This window comes from Microtus pennsylvanicus, chromosome 19 (assembly GCF_037038515.1).
Source record: "Microtus pennsylvanicus isolate mMicPen1 chromosome 19, mMicPen1.hap1, whole genome shotgun sequence".
In the NCBI taxonomy this organism is placed as follows: domain Eukaryota; kingdom Metazoa; phylum Chordata; class Mammalia; order Rodentia; family Cricetidae; genus Microtus; species Microtus pennsylvanicus.
In genome coordinates, this window is record NC_134597.1 from 26,382,617 (window position 1) to 26,405,560 (window position 22,944).

At 44.1% G+C, this 22,944-nt stretch overlaps 1 protein-coding gene across 2 annotated transcripts in view; it reads right to left on the minus strand.

Annotated features, from left to right (window-relative positions):
- Positions 1–3,006: 3,006 nt before the first annotated feature.
- The window catches only part of Chchd3 (coiled-coil-helix-coiled-coil-helix domain containing 3), a 248,406-nt gene continuing 228,468 nt past the window's right edge, over positions 3,007–22,944 (minus strand). For both annotated transcript variants that reach the window (XM_075953625.1, XM_075953624.1), the window contains exons 7-8: positions 14,163–14,298; positions 3,007–3,713 (exon numbers count right to left, since the gene is read on the minus strand). In XM_075953625.1, the coding sequence (XP_075809740.1) occupies positions 3,690–3,713; positions 14,163–14,298 (160 nt within the window). In that variant the 3' untranslated portion in view covers positions 3,007–3,689. The remainder of the gene's footprint in view (positions 3,714–14,162; positions 14,299–22,944) is intronic.

The window sequence follows — 22,944 nt, forward strand, 5'->3', positions numbered from 1 at the left end:
AACCAGTATGGCATTCTAAGGATGTGAACTGAATTCTTGAGTCCTTATCCCTTTTCTGTATTCCCCCAAATGCCGTTTCACTGCTGGTTTCTGTAAAATGGTTAAGGGAAAATAAGACCAAAGAGACCTAAGGACCTGGTGGGGCGTTTGCCTTTGGTAGAATGGTTTCTTAAATAGGCATGCAGCTCCTCCATATGCAGTTGTCACCGCTGGTGCGGGTAGAGGATCTGTGATATGGTCTTGTTTCTGGGGTGGTTTGGACCATGCGTTTAGTTGCACAATCTTGACTGTACATTCTAGGGTGGGCATACCTGGCCAAGTAAGCATCTTGGGCCAGTGACAGCCTTTTGCCCTTATTCTTTCTTTAGGGAAATATTCCCATTTACTTGATTTAAAATTACAGCAAGCATAAAAAATTTGCTAGAGTGAGAAGTCATACAGAACAGATTTAGAGACTAGAACAGAAGACAAAAAAAATCCTAAGACAAAGGAAAGGACCACAGTGAGTGACTCCAGGGAGATTGAGGGGAGCTCTGCACCATCAAGGTCCTGTGTACCTACCTGTTCCAGCCTCAGGAGATGGGAGAAACGTAACACACAGAAGAGCTTGGAGGACAGAGAGGTGGCAAGGAGAGGTGGAGGGACTTTGGTAGGAGGGAAGGGCCTATGGGTGAATTTCAACCCATTTATTCCAAATTTCAGGTCAGGATAGAAAGTCAACACTCCTAATTTTCAACTCACTCAGTCTGAGTCAGTCAGCTGTTGCTGCCCTTTTGAGCTGATAGCTGCTCTAATCTTTTTGTTTTCTATGATTACAGCTCATAGTTATTAGGCATAGCTCCTGTTATGTAATGGGTCTATTGAACTTACTCCTCCAGGGTCTACTCTTATGGCTCCTGGCATGTAGGTGGCTGGCAAAGGCAATTACATCTTAAGATGAATGTTAGCATTCAAAGAACCATGCCCTCACCCTCATTCTAAACCACGTGACTGCTTGCTCAGGTCTAGGTCAAATATTGCTTAGGACTGCTGTAGAGGGGTCTCATCAGCTGACTGAAGGCTAGATGGAACACATGGGGTTATTAAAGCTCAATCATTTCTAAACCATTCCATGTTGTCTTCACTAAGCACTGGCTTCTCAGAGAAGACTCATGCAGCTTCCATCCAGCTGTTTTCTGTGAGTTCACCAGGGGTTTGTTGAGGGTGGTACCCGCTAAGCATCTTTCTAGGCACGTTATTCTTGACTTGATGAGCTAAACCACTGTAGCCTGAGATCTGTTCTACTTACAGGAACTCCGTGAGCCTCGGATAAGTCACGATGCTCTTTCCAAGCATTTGTCCTAGAGGTCACGGTGGTCCAGACAGAACTAAGAAGCTACACACAGAGAGGTCTGTAAAGATTTAGGAAAAGACACCCCCACCCTCTGATGCCCTCTGAGTGCCACCTTCCCACCCTTGCAGCCACCACACATACCCACAATGGTAAGTTAGTAGCTGGCAGTTCCAGAGATGGCCTGACAACCCACCCAACCCCAGGCTTACCAGCTGAAGACAAACATCTGACTCCTCAGTGCTGCCTTCCCCTGCCAGCGACGAGACTGGCAACCTGGGATGTGCCAAGTTCTTGGCTCCAAATTGCAAAACAAAACAGTATAGGAGGGAATTTGCGAGTTAGCTGATTTGCAAACACTACAGCAAGCCACTGTGCAAACATTTGTTTCTGTGTACCTATTATTTCTCCCAGGAGGTTACCTGGATGCCATCCTGACAGTGTGCAAGTGTGCTGCGCTTTGAATTACACATGCTTCCATCAGTCACACTTAAGTGAACCAGCTGATTGTGCATCATTAAAAGCTAAAACAAACCAACCCAGCCAATAGAAGAACCCGAAACCCAGATCCTTCATCAGATGGCAATCACAGGGTTGCTCAGTAATTACAGAGGGAGGGTATCCACTGTCACTCAGAATCAGCATCAGGTCTCCAGGTGTGTTCCCATCTGATGAGGTATGTCACTCAGAAGATGCCAGCGCAGGGACCTGGATGAACAAAAAGCCACACACATCGAGAGGTGCTCACCCTGACTTTCTTTAGAGGAACAGTGTTGGGCTCCAAACACCACTTTCCTGAAGGCACGTACGCCCGCATTTGCTAGGTCTCACAAAATGTGGTAAATGTTCCAACTCCTCACCACATGCTTGGACACCAGGTCCCATGGGTCCCTTTCCACATCAAGAGAGTCAGGTGTAGAGAGGAGGCAAGGCCCCTCCACAGGTGGCAGGCAGAAGAGCTAGAAGCCAAACTCAGACGCACCTTACTACAGAGTATACTTTTCTTCTGAAGAACTTAAATCTTATGTATGTATGCACCTGTGTATTTGTGCAGATGTAGGTTTGTGGATATGTGAGTACAGTGGACATGGAGGCCAGAAAAGGGCATCAGATCCCCTGGAACGAGTTACAGGCAGTTGTGAGGCATCAGATGGATTGCTGGGAACTGAATCAGGTCTTCTACAAGAGGAGCAAGTGCCCTTAACCTCTGAGCCGTCTCTCTAGGCCCTGGGTATGAACTCGCAAAATTCTACAGGACAAAAGGTGACATCACAGAGCACAGTCATTTCCTCCTACTTCCTGAGAGGCGCCACTCAGATCCAAGGCTGGAGCCCCGGTTATATGCAGTTATAATAGGGATGTTCTAAAGCGGGAAAACTAGCGGTTCACTATTGTTTAAGTCTGTACATGGCTCAGCACGGCTGGAAGGCCCTTTTGAAGGTTATCCGCTGTTTCTGGCTCTAGGCAGAAAGACCTAAGTCTTCTCCAAGAAAGAAAGGTTCATGCAATTTGTAAAATCTTCCTGAGTCACCTGCCTGGCTGGCTCTGCTACCAACTCTGGAGACTGGAAGGGAGCTGCAGTGCAAATGCAAATAAATAGCAATGCGAGCCTGTAATTCACCACCCAAACCTTCTTTCTACCCCAGCCAAAGGAACACACAGGGCCCTAGCAAGAATGCCAGTCTTTGTCAGAAAATAGATTTATTATTGATAGTGAGTGAAGTTGTCAGTTTTCACTACAGAAGTTGCATAAGCCAAGGTTTGCTTTATATTGATAAAAATGCCTTATTTCACTTGCAATCATAAACATTATTCCAGTAAAAGAGGTACATTTTCTCTCCTTTTTGTCTTTCTCGCATGATCACAATGTTACAATGAAGTAGCTCTTACATAATGGGAGAAGAACACCCCAGGCCCCACAGCCCAGGCCAGTCCACACTGCTGCTCCAGCCCAGTGGGTACTTGCTGTGTCTTCATGTGAAATAGTTTAACGTCCCCCCTCCCAGCTTTCTCAGAGTAGAGGTCACTAAATGGTGGAGCCTGGAGTGAAAAGAACATTCTATGTCAGTAGGAGTTGGAAAGAGTAAAAAAAGGTGCAGTGGACTGCCTTTCTCTTTTATTCATTTTTGAGTTTCATTAACACTTAACAGTGTTCTTTGATGACTGATCCTTGATCTAGACATTGGCCTTTTAAACTGTTGATCAAAACACGTTATGATTCTGTTGAGTTCATTTTCCAATGCCTGTCTGTCTTTAGTGGTCTTCTCTTTAATTGGGTCATTTTCTTACTAGGAAAAGAAAAAATGTTCCACCACTGGAATTAACGTTGAAGGAGCGTTGCATGTTCTCGGGGGGAACTTTATCCTCCCTTCTCCAGCATGCTCTGCAAGAGAAACAGAAAGTGTCAGTTTACTCTCAGAGGCAAGGGCGAGCAAATGGCAGTAATATTTAGGATGATTACGGTGCTTTTCAAATACTGCATCCAAACCATGAAGCAAAGCATATGCTTTCTCCTCTCAAAACACCACTGCCTCTGAGCAGCGCCCTCCCTCCCCAGCTTCAATCTCCAATGACTCACCCACCAGCATCTGAGAACAGCCTGGGGAGGCAAGCGGCCTGGAGGAGGGTGGGGAGGGACATCTGGACACAGAATACAAGGGATGGGGAAATTTGTTGGGGCAGTGTGAAGTTGGTGGAACACAGTGCTGCAGTTAAACCCAACAGCTCTTGAAGACTCTCACCTACAACCCAAGTCCAAGCTCAGAGACACCATCTGGCTCTGGGAAGAAGGCAGACAACACCCAGGAGCACACAGTCAGGTCTCCCAGGCTGTCCAAGTGCTCTCTGTACTCTCTTTCCAAGTAATGGGAGGGGGGCTGTAGATATGAACCATCAAACGGAAGCTACAGCCAGCTGCGCAGGAGGGGGTGCATGTCCCCCACTCTTAGAGAACCTTTAGGATGGAAAGGCAGTCATTTCTCTTAGGTTAAAAGCACCCAGAAGAGGGCAGGTTAACCCTACAGCTGCCTCTTCCTCCTGTCCTCATGCTCCCTATAGCCTCGTATCTGACACCAGCTCAGCTACCGAGTTCTCACTGCATTAGTTAAGAGCTACAGGAAAGCTAATACATGTACCCTTGGGAAATGAGAGACTAAGCATGGTAATAATTTGCTACTTTTAACTTATTTGCTAAACACATGCTAAGGTTTGTTAAGCAAAACACATGTACATGGTAAAAAAAAATTGCACAGGAATGAAGCATACACAAGGAGGCTTTGGTTCAGGCTGCATTTGGGGAAGGTGAGAGTTCAGAAGTTCTGCCTGGCATGGAGGGCAGTTCCCTGCAGCTGCAACAAAGAAGGAGAGCATTAACCCTCGCAACAGTCAGAGAACAGACAGAAAACCTGGGTAGTGAGTACGGAAGGTAGGGTGCAGCAGTGGGCAGTTAAGAGTCAGGCAGGGTAAGTAAGGATGGACATGAGGTGGACAGGCTTCCTGCTGGCCACCGAAAACACTTGTCTGGCTATGCAACAAATGCTTTTTAAAAATAGAATGGCAATCATGAAATGGAGCCTGACATCCTTGGCACAGTGAACTCAATAGACGGGAGTATGGAGGTCCAAAGACCTAGCAGACTGGGCTATGAAAAGCAAGGGTATGCAAAGGAAAACACAGGCACAAGAAGCCCAGAGAAGAAAAGAGGGAGGTGAGAGGAGAGGTTCATGCGTACCCTTAGTGGCAGAGTGTGGGAGGGGACACTGTGAACAAAAAAGCAAGAAAGATAAATTCTGTTTTGAGTCTGTGGGCTGATTTTGGATGAGGCATGCCTATAGGAACCTTTGGAAAGAAGCTGCAGGGACGGGAAGAAAGGTCAAATGATTTAAGACAAAGATGACTGGGGAGGGGTAAGGAAAATGAGCACAAGGAGCGCAAGGACAAAGGGTAGATGGTTGATTATTCTCGGGTCTGATTATTCTCAGGCCCTATGTGGCCTGGGGACACGGTGCACTAAAGAACAGACTCACAGGCAGGCAAACTCATGAGAGATATAGGAATGGGAAGAAAAGATGTTGCTTTAGTCAAACAGGAAGTTAGGAAAGCACAGGTCCAGAGAAAATAAAGGACAAAGGGGCGGAAGCAAAAGCTCCACATGACGGAAGGGCCGGGAGAATGCACACTGCATGAGTGCATTGCTACCAGCACTGGGTTTGCGGGCAAAATATAAATCCAACTGTGCACCCAACACCGTCTGCCACTGTCACAGGGTCTTAGCACTTCTTCTAGGCTCACCTCTTTGTGACTTATCTGTGAAAGTCTCTCCAACTACACAGGTGGGTGCTCTGTAAATGCCCAACATACAGACAACCTCACTGCCCGGGTCTTTACTGCATGCTCCATGGAAGCCAGCCTGAAGCCCACTTAGGGTTTCTGGTTATTGGAGAGAGTGCCCCCACTGAGTGGTACTCTACGGCCATTCTGCATTGGGGGTCATGGGCCCCATATATTTTTGAATTCACCAAGGGGAAGCTTAAGCCTTGTGCCATCTGCCTGATATGGATCACATGGCTCTCCTTCTCCCTGCAGAGCCAGGTGACAATATGCCTCTTTTCAGTGTTGTGACACAATCTGCAGCTAGTGCAACACAAAGAAAGTCACAGTTAACGGGTTCTCTGAGGGCTTAGAGATCCTTTTAGCCATTTTTCCCTCTTCAACCCTGAGCAATTATAGATGAGTAATTTTCTGTTGACTGCCAGCAATGCTAGACTTCCCTGAAGAAAGACAAGCTGGGCCCTGGCTAAAATGGGGATCAGACACCATTAGGATACAAGGCCACAGACAGAGAGCACACTGTGCTCGGTCACCACACATCCTGCCACATGGATTAAACTCCCAGTCCCTCTGAGAGAGTGCAATGGCTCACTCTGGAGACATGGGGGTGCGGAGGAAAGCTGAGGGGCTGGTCCACTAGCCTGCTGCCATAATGCACGCAGCTGCTACCAAAGGGTGGCAGAGGTGGTACAAAACCACTCTACTGCTGTCAGACATTAACAAATACAACAGCAAGTTGGGGTTTTAAGAAGATGAATAAACTGATAAGCATTCTGTGTTATTACTCTATCAGAGCTATGCAAGGAGACCTGCTGTAGGCTGGAGTAGTCAGGGCGGTGGTTGGAGGGAGTCCCAGGACTGACAGGTCTACACTGCACCTCTCAGGCTGTCCCGTCTCTGCATCATCTATATCTAGATGCTGTTGGGTTGAATTTCAACACTGCATAAATTAACACTGCATAAATTAACATAGGAAATTCCCTAAAGAATGAAGGGGAAGCTTTGCAAGCTATATTAAAAAAAAAATCCCGCTGTTTTCATTTAAGGCAACGCTAACACTTAATGTGGAGAAAGAAACTCCTCGCTGCTGCTCCTCTCGCGTATTTGGGCTCGCAGAACCGCCTTTTGTAAATAGCGGCACAAATTACTAAAAGGAGCGAATGGCTCACGCATCAACACTGCTCTTTTCCAAAATCTCGTTCGGTTCCAGCCACTGATGAGCTCACACTGTCAAACAGGAACAGTGGCCCTGGAGGCCCAAGATGGTGTGTCATTTCCACTTATTAAAACCAACTCAAGCGCTTTTCTCAAATATTTTGTTACACAGTTGTATCGTCAGCCAGTTTCTGAACCTTGGCTTTTTCCGCAGAGGCTGACTACCCTAGCAGTGAGCAGCCCCTGGCTGTCTCGACAGTTTTAAAAGGAATTTAAAAGCAACCCTGCACTGCTAGGCAATCATTACAGAGAATATGGGATTTTAAAAAAGACCACCCAGAGTGTCCCTAGAGGGGAGCTACCCAGAATCTCCCCAAGGTTTCAGACACAGAAGGATTAGGTGTGGACATAGTGAAGGTTTCATCATTGGGGGAGGGGGTGCTAACACAGCAGCAGGTCCTGAGTTAGGCACAGCCTCAGTACCGAGTTTTCACTGAGGAGAGACAGGAAATGCAGGGATGCGAAGGAACAGATCTGTGGTGGGGAAAACAGGACTGTGGGTGAAAAAGGAAGGAAGAACACTCTACGTATTCAGCTCCTGAGAAGCCCCTGCTGCCTGTGTGCTGATCCTCATGACCGGGAAGTCTGATACTAACTAGTTTTGGTTTCAGTGTCTGCTCCTCCAGTCAGGGTTGTGCCTGGTCTTCTTGTTTTGGTAGAAGACACCAGTCAACTTTGCCTGGATCTAGTTTCATATCACCCATGTCTCTGTGTGACATTCAAATTAACATGCAAGCAATTAACTGTTTATACAACTCGCCACAAAAGCAGACAAAACATTAACAGACTGTAGCTCAAACTCTTGGAAGATGCGCCCTAGGAATAAAATACCTATTAAGAAAAAATGAAAATCTTAGTACCATGGTAATATATTAAATTCAATTTTTTTTTAAAAAAAGAAAATGTCATAAAGCAATGTATTACTCTGGGAAAGCAGGTGAGAAATAGATTCGTAGGATGAACAGGGTTAGGGCAGGGGGCATGAACGCTTAGAACTCAGATTATTTGAACAGCTTTAGTTTTGACAGGCGGCCACACCACAGAAGGAGTAGGATCATCCTGCGGACAGCAGCCCAGCACAAAGATTAACAAATGCCAAAGAATGTACGGAACACAATAAAATTATATTGCCAGAGGTTTTCCTGCAAGGCTGACCTTAGTTTATCTTTGTGCTGGACAGGTTGGGGATCTGGGAACCATCAGTGTGGTGTTAGCCAAGAGACAGGCTCAGTGCACTCTTGGCTCCTGCCATGAGTGCAGGGGGTGGGGGGCGCTCCTCACCCAGGACTACCTGCAGCTTCAGAGGGCACCAGAGGGCAGAAAGGGAGCGCTTCCACTGGAGTGGCTTCTGCCTTCTTCCCAAGCCAACTTCCATTTGCTTCAGAGACTAAGTTTAGATGCATTCCTAGAGGCAGTGAGTTTAGACTTCCGCTAGGTGGTCTGGACTCAGCTAGCGACAATGACTGCCTTCTCATGAAGGAAAACAGACAGACCCTACAAGATTTGGTGAAAATTTGGGGTGCCTGAACCCTACTTCTAAACTTCCAATTCAGAATCTCCAAGAAGAGGCTGGGCACGCGCATGATTTTTAACCTTCGGAGCCTGTGAGGTTCACAGGTATCTGAGCAGGCAGTGGGCTCTGCTGGGATACAGCCAGTTCCCACTACAGAACTGTGCAAAAAAGAAGCTGAGGTCGGGTCTGTGATCTCCAGGTCCTCCAGCTCCAAGAGCCTGGCTGACATGGCACAGAGCTCACCTTACAGTCATGAAGTAGACTGCTCTGGCATTAGGTTTGTTTTTTTTTTTTTCGTTTTCTTTTAAATATTTATTTATTTATTATGTCTACAAAATTCTGTCTCTGTGTATGTCTGCAGGCCAGAAGAGGGCACCAGACCTCGTTACAGATGGTTGTGAGCCACCATTTGGTTGCCGGGAATTGAACTCAGGACCTTTGGAAGAGCAGGCAATGCTCTTAACCACTGAGCCATCTCTCCAGCCCTCTGACATTAGTTTTTTTTTCCTCAAGAGCCCAGATTTCCAAGTAATAGTCACTCCCTATGCTTCCAGGACCATTGCAGGCTCAAAATAATAGGGAAACATTTTGAAACCTGGCTGAACACAAATCCAAATCACAGGGGAGGTAAAACACAGCCTTAAGAAGGTTGCAGGAATTTTACCTGGGCAAATCCTTCCGTACCCACTGACCTTGTAGTCACCTATTCTGGAGTTAGCAACAGTGGAAATTTCATTCACATTTTATACATGAGAGGACTGGAAACATGGAGATCTAGCCTCAGTGGTCAAGGTCTTGACTCTATTCTTTCTGTAGCCAGGGCCCCCTGTGATCTCAACAGTTCAGCAGGGAGAACAGGTCTCAAGGAAAAGGTATCTGGCTACCAGCTACTGCCTATGCACTGATTCAAGTCTCAGCATAGTTTATGGACCTCTGACTGCCCCACTATCTGACTTCAAGCACCTATGCTGACCCCAGGCCCTTGGGCAACTCTTAGTCCTGGTTCTTTCCATCAAATGATCTTATCTTACTGTCCCTCCAAAGCCTCTCACAGAGTAAGAGCCCTCATGGTACAACAGGAGCCCGGGGCTAAGGCACCTGCATTTTGTAATGGAGTTTATTAGCTGTCAGGCTATGTTTTGGCAGGCAGCTTGGGAAGAACTGTTTTTCCCTGGCTCAGGAGAAACTGAACTGTTTCTAGCCTCTCTGGTCATTGGGTCACCTTGTCAGGAATGTGACCTTGAGGACAGGGTGTGTAGCTGAGGCCACACTATAGCAGGTTATTCACAAAGGCAGCTGAGAGCAAACTCCAGGAGGCAAAAGCACTAAAGCCCAGAAAACCCAGAAACCACAAAATGAAAAGGTGCTATTACTAATCAGACTTGAGCCTATACCTACCTTTTGCTCTCCACAATGAATGCAGATCAGTCCTCTCAGGTAGAGCTTCAAGCTCTCAGCTCAGCAAGAAAAAAACTGAAGTTCTGGTCACCATGAATAATCTGGGATGGTGCCAAAGCATCACCCAATAATCCTACGTCAGGTGAACACAGACTGTTCCATGAGAATACTGTTAGTTTCTCCACCTTATAAAAATGCTTAGAATTCTTGCCTACAACCCTGTAGGTAAGTGTTAAAGTACCGAGATGTCACAAGGAACACAAGAGACAATGCTGATCTATAATCCAGACCTCCTTCACTTTAAAAATTAGAAGTTAAAGTCAGGAAGTGGTTGGTAGCTCACATCTTTAATCCAGCAGAGACAGAGGCAGAGACAGGCAGATCTCTGTGAGTTCAAGGCCAGCCTGGTCTACAAAGTGAGCTCACAAAATCAGGACTTTCATACAGAGAAATCCTGTCTCAAACAACCAACCCCATCACCCAAATAGAAGCTGGACGGCCAGGCATGGTACTGTACCCCTTTAATCCCAGCACATGGCATGCAGATGGCAGACAGAGCTCTGGGAATCTGAAGCCAGTCTGGATCACATGGTGAATTTGGGGTCAGCTAGGGTACACACACAGAGGACTCTGTCTTAAAAAAAAAAAGATGCTGGGGACATTTTATATTATCTACTTATCTACTCCTGGATTCTTATTCTCTTCCCTGTTTACAAAGTCCCATATAAGTCAGCTGTAGCAAGACTGAATGGGAACCAGGCTTTAATGGCAAGAGGTAATTCAATATTGGGAAGCTTAGAAAGTTAGTAGGTTAAGCAGGTATGGGCCAGACACAAGTTGATGTCAATTGATGCTCTATTTGTAAATGCTGTCCTTAAATAGCTAGCCAATGGCTTTTACAACTTAGAAACGATATTAGAGCAATTTAGTATCATGAAGAATACATAACTTAATACACTAACAATAAGTTGAAATGTCTCACATCAAACCACAAGGAACTGTTTAAGAATAGCTGAAGATTAATGTCCATGCATAGATGAATAAGAAGAAAGGAAAAGTAAGGCTAAGAAACATCCGGAAATTTTGCTACCAGTAAAATCTATTAGTCTTCCAAACAGTACCCCAGGGACCTGTGAAAGCCCAACCTATGAGTCATGTAAAAGTGGAGTGGACTACTGTAATGATTCCACAGGGGAAACCCTCGTACAGTGTCGGAAATGGGGTAAGACTTAATGGTTGCTGTCCTGCTCATGCCCAGTGCATTCTCTGGACCTCACTGGAAGGCTAGGAGAAGGGAGCTGGCCTACCTGGAACTGCTACACTAGGCAGTGAGGACCGACAAACTTCCTTCTAATAAGGGAGGCAGAATTGGGCTCTAAGGTTAGATCATCTTCACAGGGAGCAGAAGCACAGTTTTGTACCAGGTCCCTGCAGTCTACATGGTGTGGCCTTTCAGAGGGCAGGCCAAGTGGCCCCTCTGATCATGGGCACTATCATCTCATGTCCTATGTGTGACCTATGGACTCTATTACCACTTCAGGAGCCTGTCACCATTCCTTTCTCTCTTTGTCATTACTGTTCTCATTTCCCCTCACTCCCTCAACCTGTATTTGTGGGTGATGGGTGTCTCTTATTACACTCACCTGCTCCAAAAACAAACACCACTTAGTTTCTCTTAAAAATTTTTGTTTTGTTTCATTTTCATGGCAGGGTGCATCTTGAACTAGTTGTTAAATTTACCATCATGATGTACCTGGGTTTCAATGCTCTCAACTGCAAAATGGAGAAAGAACCAATTCTACCACTTACAGGGTGTCATCAAAAACATGTAAGAGTGGATGCTGAAGTAGGGGCCCATGTTTCATGGTTCTTAGCTACCTCAGTGCTGTCCAACCTGTGACGAGACTTTCATCTTTCTGATACTACTCAGTTCCCATCCACTTCCAAATAACTGGACATAGAGCTGTGACATATTAGACACTCTGAACAGGCTAGCTGCAAGTAATAAACCACACAGCAGGCTTTTCCAAATACTAATATATGCCATGATTTCCCTAAATGATGATCCTGAAACTGGGGAGAACAAAGATGTACTGAGTACTCTGTATAAGTGAAACCACCACAAAAAAACACCCAGTTCATGGATGAGAGAGACCTCGTAAGAGAGAGGCCCAGACCCACCAGACTCTCCCCCTCTACTGTGCTGTGTGGCATGTTATCTTGTGTGTTAACTTTTTTTAAATTCCATAACTAGGACCACTGACACCACAGGACTAAGTATTTTTCAACAAGCTCTCGCCAGGCAAGGGTAGAGCCAATGCTCCAAGGCACCCAGTGTTGCCACTTCAGCAATACCAGAAATCACACTGGAAATTCCATGTCAGACACCACTCTTGAAACATGCACCTTGACACAGCCACTTTTCCTATGACCACTCAGTCCCACCTCCACAAGGTTCTAGTATCAGGTCACCTACAAGTCCCAAGTGCTCAGCTAGTAGTGCTATTGAAGGTCGGGGGCTTGTTAAGAGCTCATCAGTGGCTGTGACAAGCAGCACGCACTAACATCAGCAGCACTACCTCTAGTAAGGCTGTTAAAGGAAAGAATCCCGACATATACTCAGTCATGCAAGCACCGCTATCAGCAAATGACAGACAAAAGCAAACAATGAAACTTTAAGACAACACGGGTTTTTAAATCTTGACCACATTTCCCCCACTTAATGTTACTGTTATTTCCCAGCTACCAGGCAATAGCGACCCTCCCTTCAGATATTTATGGACTGCTGGAAATTTACACTAAGTGGTATTATTATAACTGCAGCAAACAGGGCTATAGGAAGGCATGCTGTGTAAGTCAAATACTAGATCTAGATGGGTGAGAAGGACAATTCTAGGGAGTTTGTCAAAAGAAAGAACAAAAGTTCAACAATTTATGTCTCTCCAAATCACACACACCCAACTGTAAAGCAATTATGTGAGCTGTTGAAATTGTTAATCTGCTGTAGGGATATCATTAACTTCTAAAGCACATACATTAAGAGAAAATATGCATCCTGTGAGTGTCATATTATGCAATTATGAAGGGTCATGAAGCATATGAAAGGAGAGAAGTTCTTTTCTAAATGACTCAGCTGTGTGTGTGTGTATGTGCATGTCCCTCCCAGCTTGTGGTGGCTGGAAAGAAAATGGCCTTCAGAGGGAGTGGCACTATTAGGAGGTATGGCTTAGCTGGAGTAAGTGTTGCCTTGTTGGAGGGAGTGTGTCACTGTGGAGTGGGCTTTGAGGTCTCACATGTTCAAGCTATACCCAATGTCACAGACTCCTGCCGCCTACAGATCCAGATGTAGAACTCTCAGCTCCTTCTCCAACACCATGTCAGCCTGCTATGATGACAATGAACTAAACCTCTGAAACTGTAAGAGAGTGCCAGTTAAATGGTTTCTTTTGTAAGCATTCCCACGGTCATGGTGTCTCTTCATAGCAATAGAAACCCTAACTAACACAGGTCTAATGGGCTCGACCAACTGGTAGGGGAATGATTAGCGACCGAAGGATGGATTTCTTTGATTTCTGCTAGATCTCCTCCTACTTATGGATCTCAATTTGCTGGCTTCTTCATTTACAGCCTTCGTCCATGCTGGCTTTGAAAAGTGTCTTAAGAAAGTAAGGTATTAATAATGAGGATATAATCATTGGAATCATTAAAAGATGAAAACTTCAGAGCAATGAAGTATATTTTTAATGTATTTTTCTCCCGGCACATGAATAAACACAGAGAGAGTTCAGGAGAGTTCTGGCACAGGGACTCGAATCCATGTCAGGCAGGCACTCTGCCACTGAGTTACAGCTCCACTATTTATTTACTTATTTATTTACTTATTTACCCATTTATTTACTTATTTATTTATTTATTTATTAGGTATACAATATTCTGTTTGTGTGTATGCCTGCAGGCCATATGAGGGCACCAGACCCCATTACAGATGGTTGTGAGCCACCATGTGGTTGCTGGGAATTGAACTCAGAACCTTTGGAAGAGCAGGCAATGCTCTTAAACTCTGAGCCATCTCTCCAGGCCCGGGCAGCTCCACTTTTTTACTTTTTACTTTGAGAGAGAATCTCATGAAGGTGTTCAGGCTGTCCTTGAACATGAGGTTCTCCTGCCCAGGCTCCAGCAGCTAGGATCACATGCCTGAACTACTAGGCCTATGGAATCTGGCCTCTTCTGTCAGTGAACTGGATAGAACTTATGAGCTAACTAACTGATTACAGAAATTTTGATGAGAACTAGCTGAGTGTAGAAAGCTTTCCCACATGTTAGGTCCTCGCCAGTGGCTTTCTACTTTTCAGGTGTCCAGGGAGCACGCACACCCACCTGTTTGGCATGGTTGACACAGTGCATGTACTGGCTGGCCAGCGCGGAGCAGCTGAGGGTCTGCTGGGTGTTCTGGCGGTAACACTGGAGGATTTTGGTCTGCAGATCTGCACAGACTGGATGATATTCATACCGCCTGAAAGCAAAACAAAACAAGGATAACTGATCCAGGCATCCCCATTCATTGTAATGGTCAAGGTTAAAGACTATATAAAACACACACATATAGGTCCTACAAATGACCAGTGTTCCTGCTCTACAGCCTGGTCTGGAAGTCGGAATCTGCCAGCCCCAACTTCTCTCTGGCATACTCACAGCCAGCAGGTCATGAAGCTCTGGCCCCTACAGTACAGTCTTTCATACTTACTGTTATTACAGAAATTCCAAGTACTTACACTTTTTGGATCCAAGGGCTCTCTCCTGCCTTCACAGGTCACCCAGACGGTTTTTTGTAGTCCACTCTCTATTGCTTCTTAAATGAAGTACAAGGCTAGCAGAGACACTGATCCGGCTCCTGCCTGCCTTTTGCCCTTGTTGGACCCTGTACCTTGCTATGGCTTGGGTAAATTATGCTCAGGGTCCAGTTACGGGTCTCACATCTGTAGTCACAAACTGCTTGTGAGCTGGGAGATGCTTTGCACCCAAATTCTCACCTTTGCCCATGTAACTGAAAACTACCTACTCATCTTTCAATAGAACCAACCTTCTTTGAATAGCTCTGGCTAGTTTTCTGCTCCCATCATCCCACACTAACTTTTCCCTGTGTCCATGTCATGGACTATACAATAATCGAGTGCAATCCACCAGCCTGCATTTACCAGAATGTAAATTCCAAGGAACTGTCTTGCTTTCTTTGTGACACTCACTATTAAGTGTGGATAGTTCTTACCTAAGCCATATAATAAGCTTGTTGAATGAATAAAACTGGGTAAACAGCTAAAAATCCCCCAGGTTAAACTTTTGCAATTATATTTACAAGTCTCAGATTTTAGTTGGATTGCTCTCAGTGAATATGCCATGCCAAACATAAATGTTTCCACAAAGCTTTTAATACACACTTGAAAATAATAAGCCAAATGAATTATATAAACAGAAAATATTCTTGTTTGTATGACATGAGAACTTGAGTTATAAAGACTAACCACACAAAACAACGCAAAACAATCATTAATCTAGGAATTTGTATTTTTTTAAAAAAATTAGTTAGTTTAATAAAAAAAAGCTTCCAGTCCTATCAGTTCTGTCTCTGAAATTTAAATTTGTTATTTCCATATAACCCCGAAGTAGCATTACTTTAAGTTTAATGGGTTCTAAACACAAAAGCCCCAGAGAACACGGGGATAGTTCCCATCAATAAGTAAGCCCTTGGGTGACGGTTTGTTTCCTCATTACTTTTACCCAACATGATAAGTTAATGTATGTTTTGCTGGAGTGGAAAAGCAAACCATGTGACTGTCCCTTAGGCAATCTTCTTCCCACTACCCCAGAAAGGAAGTAGATATACAGGGGAACAAATGATCCACAGATTTTACCCAACACTGTTTTCACTTTTTCATTCATTACTTTACTACTTTGTCTAATACCTGAGAACAGAACTTAAGTCCAACTCCAGGGGTTTCAATTCTTTTTAAGCCTTTGATGCTCTGGATGTTTGTGGATTTTTCTGGACCTGAGCTTCCCTAATCCCTGACAAATGAACATCACCATCAAAAAGGAGTCGGCTATGCTTCCAGAAACACAGCCTCCGAAAACCACTGACCAACTGGTGACAGTAAGACTTGTGTCTGGATAAATGTTGAATAAAGTAAGAAAGATTAAGCATCAGGTTAGCTGAATGCAGCAAATAAATGGCTGGCAATGCTAACGATTCACACAGGAGAGCCAAGCTATTGTGCTTCTGTCCCAGCGCTGAAATCAGACCAAGGGCAGAGGAAAGGGGGTGGGGAATAAAAATAGGCCCAAGCAGACCCATGACTCTTCACTAGTGATGCACACTGTATACATACACACTGCACACACACCTATGTATATATATTTTCAAGACTACTGCAATAGGTAGCTCATTAATGCCACCCCCTCTTTAGAAAGCAACAGTGCAAGTCACACACAAGCCCTAATCCTGAGCTGAGCCCTCAGTCATGCAGGTTCAAGTTCATGAGTTATTTATGGTTTGAAGTGTATCAAAATATACTTTTATCACCACAAATCAATACTAGTCCTTGCTTCCAAGCCCTTGATTTCCTGTCTGGTAGTTGTTCTCTGTGTGACCATCACCTGAAATCCTTTCTGTATACATTTTAGCCTGTATTGATGACTAGATGCAGAGGGGGGAAAGAACAGTGAAATCAGCATAATTGGCCCATAGATCCTCCATAGACTCGGGTCCATTTCTCTTGCATTCATCTGAACGGCGCAGATCTGCATCTGTATTGATCTGCAGGGCATGCTGTGCTGTCCTAATGCACTGTTTTTACTTTGGAAGATGCTAAATGAGATTACCATCCTACATTAGAAGGCCATAAAGCACAAGCCATGGCACCTTCCATTCAGGAAAAGGGCTTCAAAGACATTTCCAATACGCATTATGAGAAGCCCTTCATATAAGCATAGAGTCAGCAACTGACTTCTAGTGGCTGCTTCCATGCCGGCTGAAGGAAAAAGCCACTATTAGGCAAAAATAAGAAAAGGCAGACCTCCAAGATAATTAGGTTGTAAAATTAAATCTTAGTTGAAAAGGACATTTAAACAACTTAAGAAAAGTTGAATGAAGGAATGATAACCAACTAGATAAAAGCAAGATGAGGTCAAATTTGAAAAACACAGGACAGTTATCCAAAAACAAGTTGATCCAAAAGGAACTATTAATAACAAAAAAACACTTTTTTGGCTTATGAAATCATTGGGAACTTTTAATAGAACCCAAAATCTTCTTTCATTTCTTTTACCTTTTCTTTCTTTCTTTCTTTCCTTCCTTCCTTTCTTTTTTTTTTTTTTTTTTTTTTTTTGGATTTTCGAGACAGGGTTTCTCCATAGCTTTTGGTTCCTGTCCTGAACTAGCTCTTATAGACCAGGCTGGCCTTGAACTCACAGAGATTCGCCTGCCTCTGCCTCCCGAGTGCTGGGATTAAAGGCGTACGCCACCACCGCCCGGCTTCTTTTACCTTTTATTGGTTATAGTTGCTTTGTTTTTTTAAGACAGGGTCTCTTTATGAAGTCCTGGCTATTCTGGAACTTGGTATGAAGACCTGGCTGGCCTTGAACTTAAAGAGATCCACCTCCCTCTGTCTCCTGAATGTTGGGTTTCACCCCAAACATATCCTCAGTGCATGGCCAAGGGGCTGGAGGATGGACACAAGGGGAGAACTGGAGTCCCAAATATGAGACCCAAGAACAAAACCCGAGGAGAGCATTCTTCTTCCTGTGGCGTTTGGGAGCCAGAAAGACGTTCCCATTGTAGCTAATGCTTAATGACAATACTGAAAAGCATCTAGGAAAATATACTCAGAGGTTTTTCTTATTACACTCACAACATAATTGCTCATAATCGATCCCTTGGAAAAAAGACCAGAAAGAGAGTCAGGCTGTTTCTAATTTTCCAAGGCTTCCAACCACCTGGTGATGACATAAAATTATCACTACCATGTCAGGTTATTTCCTTAGGAGCCTTTCGGGAAGGATGAATTAATTGGTCAAAGAGAGGGGGAAACGCTGTGGGTGCGGCTGAGGCTTATGTAAGCAGTACCCAGCAGCCCCACTCAGGCCCTCAAACGCTGTGACACGGTTACCAGCTCTCTAGCTGTCGGGCCTCACTGATGCCTCTCCCACTTTTATGTTTTAGAATCTTCTTTGATGGGAGTCAGAGCTTCAAATTTTGAAGAAACTACTTATCCACCTTTTTAGCTCTGCTAATATAAACGGCACACGGAATACGCTAACTTCAGAGAAGGAAATGTATGGAGACAGTTCAGAAGAACTCATGTGGTGACAAGCAGTTAGCAGTCAGAATTCTCAAAGCTCTGGGGAACACAAAAGTCATTCACTGTGAGCACAGACACAAAGAGGATCGTTTCCTTGTACGTTAACCAGGAAGTACCCTGTGAGGGGGAGAAAATATGAATTAACGAGACACCTGATGCTAAAGGGAACACTGTTTTCTTAACAGGACCCAACAATGCAGCTTTCATGAGGTCAAGATGCTTCATGGAACATGGCTGTGAAATGAAACCTTCCATTCTTAAGGCATAGCCCAAAAGCTATCATTAAATCACACCAAACTGTTCTTTAGGTGTTAGTCCAATGGTCAGTAGTGCTGCTTTTCCCAAAATGCAACACTAAGACTATGCCTACTGCCAATACATAAATGTTACTATTTTTCACCATTCATAATAGTCATCACAAAATTCAACGAAAAGAAAGGATTTAAAATGCAGTCAGTTTATTACATTTTCATTGTACTCTTTACCTTATGGTATCCTTATATTAATTTTCACAATAAAATGTAAACAGTCTCTTCCTAATAATGCAGGATCCAAAAATTTTCAAGCCTATCTGGCATTCTTAGTACCTGCTAACCATTTCATAAATGATGTCTCTATCTGAGCTTTACTCAAATTCTCATAATTACATATTAGAGGCCAAAGACCGCTAACAGGTGCCTGCTTTGTTTTCCATTTTTCCACAAGCACCTTGTGATGTAATATCTTAAAAACTGACAATTCAAGATGCCCCACAACAATTACTAATGCAGTGTCAACTAGTATGCTGCTGTCTGTCATCACAACACAAAAGCAGCCAGGATCCCCTGCCAGCAGAAGACTAAGTGGCATGGATCTCAACTACAAACGGCTCAGTACTTAGTTCAGAGGTTCTCAACTTTTCTAATACTGCGACCCTTTACTACAGCTCATGTTATGGTGACCCCAACCATAAAATTATTTTCATTGTTACTTCATAACTGTAATTTTGCTAATGTTATGAATCATAATGTAAATATTTTGGGGCATATAGGTTTGCCAAGGGGTTAAGAGCTACAGGTTGACTTAATTTAACAGCCAGGCTGACAGGCAGACCACTACTTATAGTGAGTGCTCACCATTAGACCAGTACAGCCGGTCTGAGTGTCCTAGGAGTGCATACCATTAGACCAGTACAGTCGGCCTGGGTGTCCTAAGCGTGCACACCATTAGACCAGAACAGCCAGCCTCAGTGTCCTAAGAGTGCACACCATTAGACCAATGAAGAGATGTTCCAGGACATAAGCTGAATCTACAGAGGACACTGAAGGAGACAAGTAGCCTTACACAGCCCAGTGTTCCTACGTAAACAGCTTAGTAAGAGGGCAGCGCTGTCAACCGCACTATCATATTAAAGACAAGCACAGCCCTGCCTCTTATCTGACACTTTGTAAAGCAACTCTTTAATTAGATGACTGGGAACATGACAACCTAAGTGTACATGATACATCAGCCCCAGCTTCTCCTTAAATATGTGTATCTGTATAACACACAGCACTGAAGCCGACGCTAGTTCAAAGTCATCTTAACCCATGTCTTTATGACTTATTTCCATTTCTCCATGATGCTATTTTGAAATGTTCATAATATTGGTTCAAGGATGGAAAATATGAGGATCTGGTTGACTCATGAATTCTTTCATCCACTCAGTCACTCTCACTACAAAATGATTAATCCAGAAATGATTATTGAGAATTCATCACATATCAAACACAGTAGCAGTTGATGAATGAGATGTGAATTTGACAACAGTCTAGAACAGAGGTGTACTTGAGGCTTAAAATGTGACCCAAGGATAATGGTATAAACACAGCACCAGGCACTGACAGAGGTAGCCAAATAATATTCCAGAGGACAAATTTAGCACTGGCAAACAGGAACTAAGAGCTGGCTTTAAGAATCCCTTAGGTTATTTTTCAAGGCCATAGGGAAATTGTCCAGTGTACATAAACTATAGAGATTTTGAGCTTGGGTTGTAAATACATCCATAACCATATGACAGTAAGCCTTCTAAATGCTCTGCTTTTCCTCAGAAAAGTTTTGACTGTGTAGTTATGGTATGTGTTAACACAGGCTCAGTCTCCAGAGGTGGGAGCAGCTATGTGCAGTAAGAACTTAGATGTCCTAAGTCAACCAGAGATTCCACACAGACATAAGCAGAAGCTAAGTTTCATACCTGCCGAGAATGATGTCAAGGCTCGGCACAAGCTGAGTTTAGACAGACCGGTGGTAATTTTTAATTGGTAGGGCTCTTCAGCATTTATTATTTTCCCTACCAGAAAAGTGCCTTCTGGAACCTTCCTATGGGCTATACTGATGTTACCAAGAAGAAAACCAGATAATTCAGTCTTTGGTCAATGCCTAAATTTGGATAAATCGGGGATTGTGGAAGGGTCTAAGGGCACAGAGTAACTGACTAAAATTAGAAGAGAATTCTGGAGAAAAAATAAATTATACTGGTCATTTAGAGGAAAACAGAAGGAGTGGCTGAGCACACCACTCAAGCAACAGAAAGACACAGGAAAGAGATCATGACCAGGGCAGTAGAGTGCAACTTTAATCCCAAGATCTTCGAGAGCACCACCCTTCATCCCTCAAAGTCTTCCTGAAGACAGTCCTCCAGTTCATAAGAGGGAGAACTGGGGAAACGTGATGACAGGTGTCAAAGGGCTGTAGTTCTGGCAGCCTTACAGCTTTTTCTATTTTCACTGGCCATGTGTTTGCACGCTGCATGCGTGTACATGTGAGTGCCCGTGCAGGCCTGGCGTGCATGGTGGGTGTCTTGCTCAACTGTTTTCCACTCCCAGCTGTCTCTCTCACAGCGCTAAGATTACCTGTACACTTTGCCACTGACACCCAGGTTTTTCAAGTGAGTGCTGGTGAACTGAACCTCAGGTCGTCCTGTTTGTGCGACACTTTACTGATCCATTTCCCCCAGACTTCTTCTGAGTTTTTCTAACACAGGATGCTTGCAATGAAATGTTGATCTTCTAAGAAAATTATTAAACACAACTTCCCAAGATGCTCTTTCCATACCTACCTACTTCACCTGTCTTATTAAATCCTTCTAATCACTGGAATTTGCCTAGTGTAACACTGGAGAGCCACAAATCTCCTTGTTAGACAGTATGGAATCAGCACTCTGGGCTTAAACAGTTACAAACACCCTTACGATAAGCTTCTAATTAAAAAAAAGAATTACTCTTTGGGATGAATTTTTAAATACTCCTCTGCTGCGGGAAGATGGGGTGGGGATAACTGTGGTGAAATTTCAGTTACCTATGCATCCTGGTGTCTCTACCTTTTCCCTGCTATGATCAAATTTAAGCAAGTACTTTTAATATCAAGACATGAATAGCTTAAGTTAAAAAATTTAAAAACTGTCACATATCTCAATGAAGACTGTGACATATCCTAAAAAAAAAAAATAGAATAAAAGCAGCATTTAAGTCCGTAGTGAGAGTGTTCATCACTTACATGGTACTTTCTTTCACTACATTTTAGAAGCAAGATCCAAATACCAGATATACACTGGAAAAAATGTATGGTGCTCCCTTTGCTGAAAAAACTGCAAATGTATTTATTTTAGTGACAAGTGAAGGCTAAAAAAATTACCCAGATTGATTTGCCCTTTAAGTGTCAAAGTGTTGACAATGTAGGGTGGAGGAGGCGGCAGTCGGGAAGAGGGCAGAGTCAAGCCTTCTGTCTTCCTTCCATCTGTTTGGACTGTTCAAATGAGAGGATGCTTAGGTCTGGCACTAGAATAGGGAGACCACCCATGGATACAGGGCTGTCAGGCAGACAGAATGCCACATAGGCACGACAGTTGTAGACACTATGTAGTGGGCAGTGAGGGTATTAAGTTTATTCTTCGGAGGTTAGACATTGTCAAAGTCACATGGAGTACAAGGTACCCTAAGTGTTAAGGGAACACTGCAAGTGGTAAGTGTCACAACTCTTCTGAGAAGGAATGCTCAGCTCTAGACTCTTGGAAGAGAAGAGGCAGGATTTTAGAAGGCCTCTAATTAAAGGGTGAACTGTAAGAGGTACAGGCCACTTGCCAGGGCCTGTGTGAGCCAAGGTCTAGGCTCAAGATTCGTCTAGAATGTTCAGAGCTTTCAGAGTGTCATGGGGTTGGGGTAGGGTGGGGATGAAGGAGGTGGTGCCGAGCAGGAAGTGGCTAGGCTATGGGGAGTATGATAATACAGTCCAGGCTTTATTACGCAGGAGAATGGAAACTACTGGCCTTTCTAAACAATGAAAAAGTTGTTCTAACATGAATGACTGGAACAGATGTGGATGTATGTGTAGGTCCACCAGTTGGTTCCTGAAGTAGTACATATATGTAAAGATGAAACAGGTTACTAAGAGGAATGGGGCAAGGAGACAGAAGACAGGGAGGACTGCTGAGTCTTGTCAACAGCTATGATGGGAAGGGTCAGGGAAGGAAGATGGGAACGGCTGAGAACTGAGAATGGAGAGGTAATGGCACAGTGCAGCATCATAAGGCTGGGATGGAGTTCCATGACAGAAAAGACAGGTGAAAAGAATGAAAGGCTGGAGAGATGGCTCAGCAGTTAAGAGCATTGCCTGCTCTTCCAAAGGTCCTGAGTTCAATTCCCAGCAACAACATGGTGGCTCACAACCATCTGTAATGGGGTCTTGGTGCCCTCTTCTGGCCTGCAGGCATACACACAAACAGAACATTGTATACATAATAAATAAATAATTTAAAAAAAGAATGAAAGTGATAAAGGGCCAGGGAATGT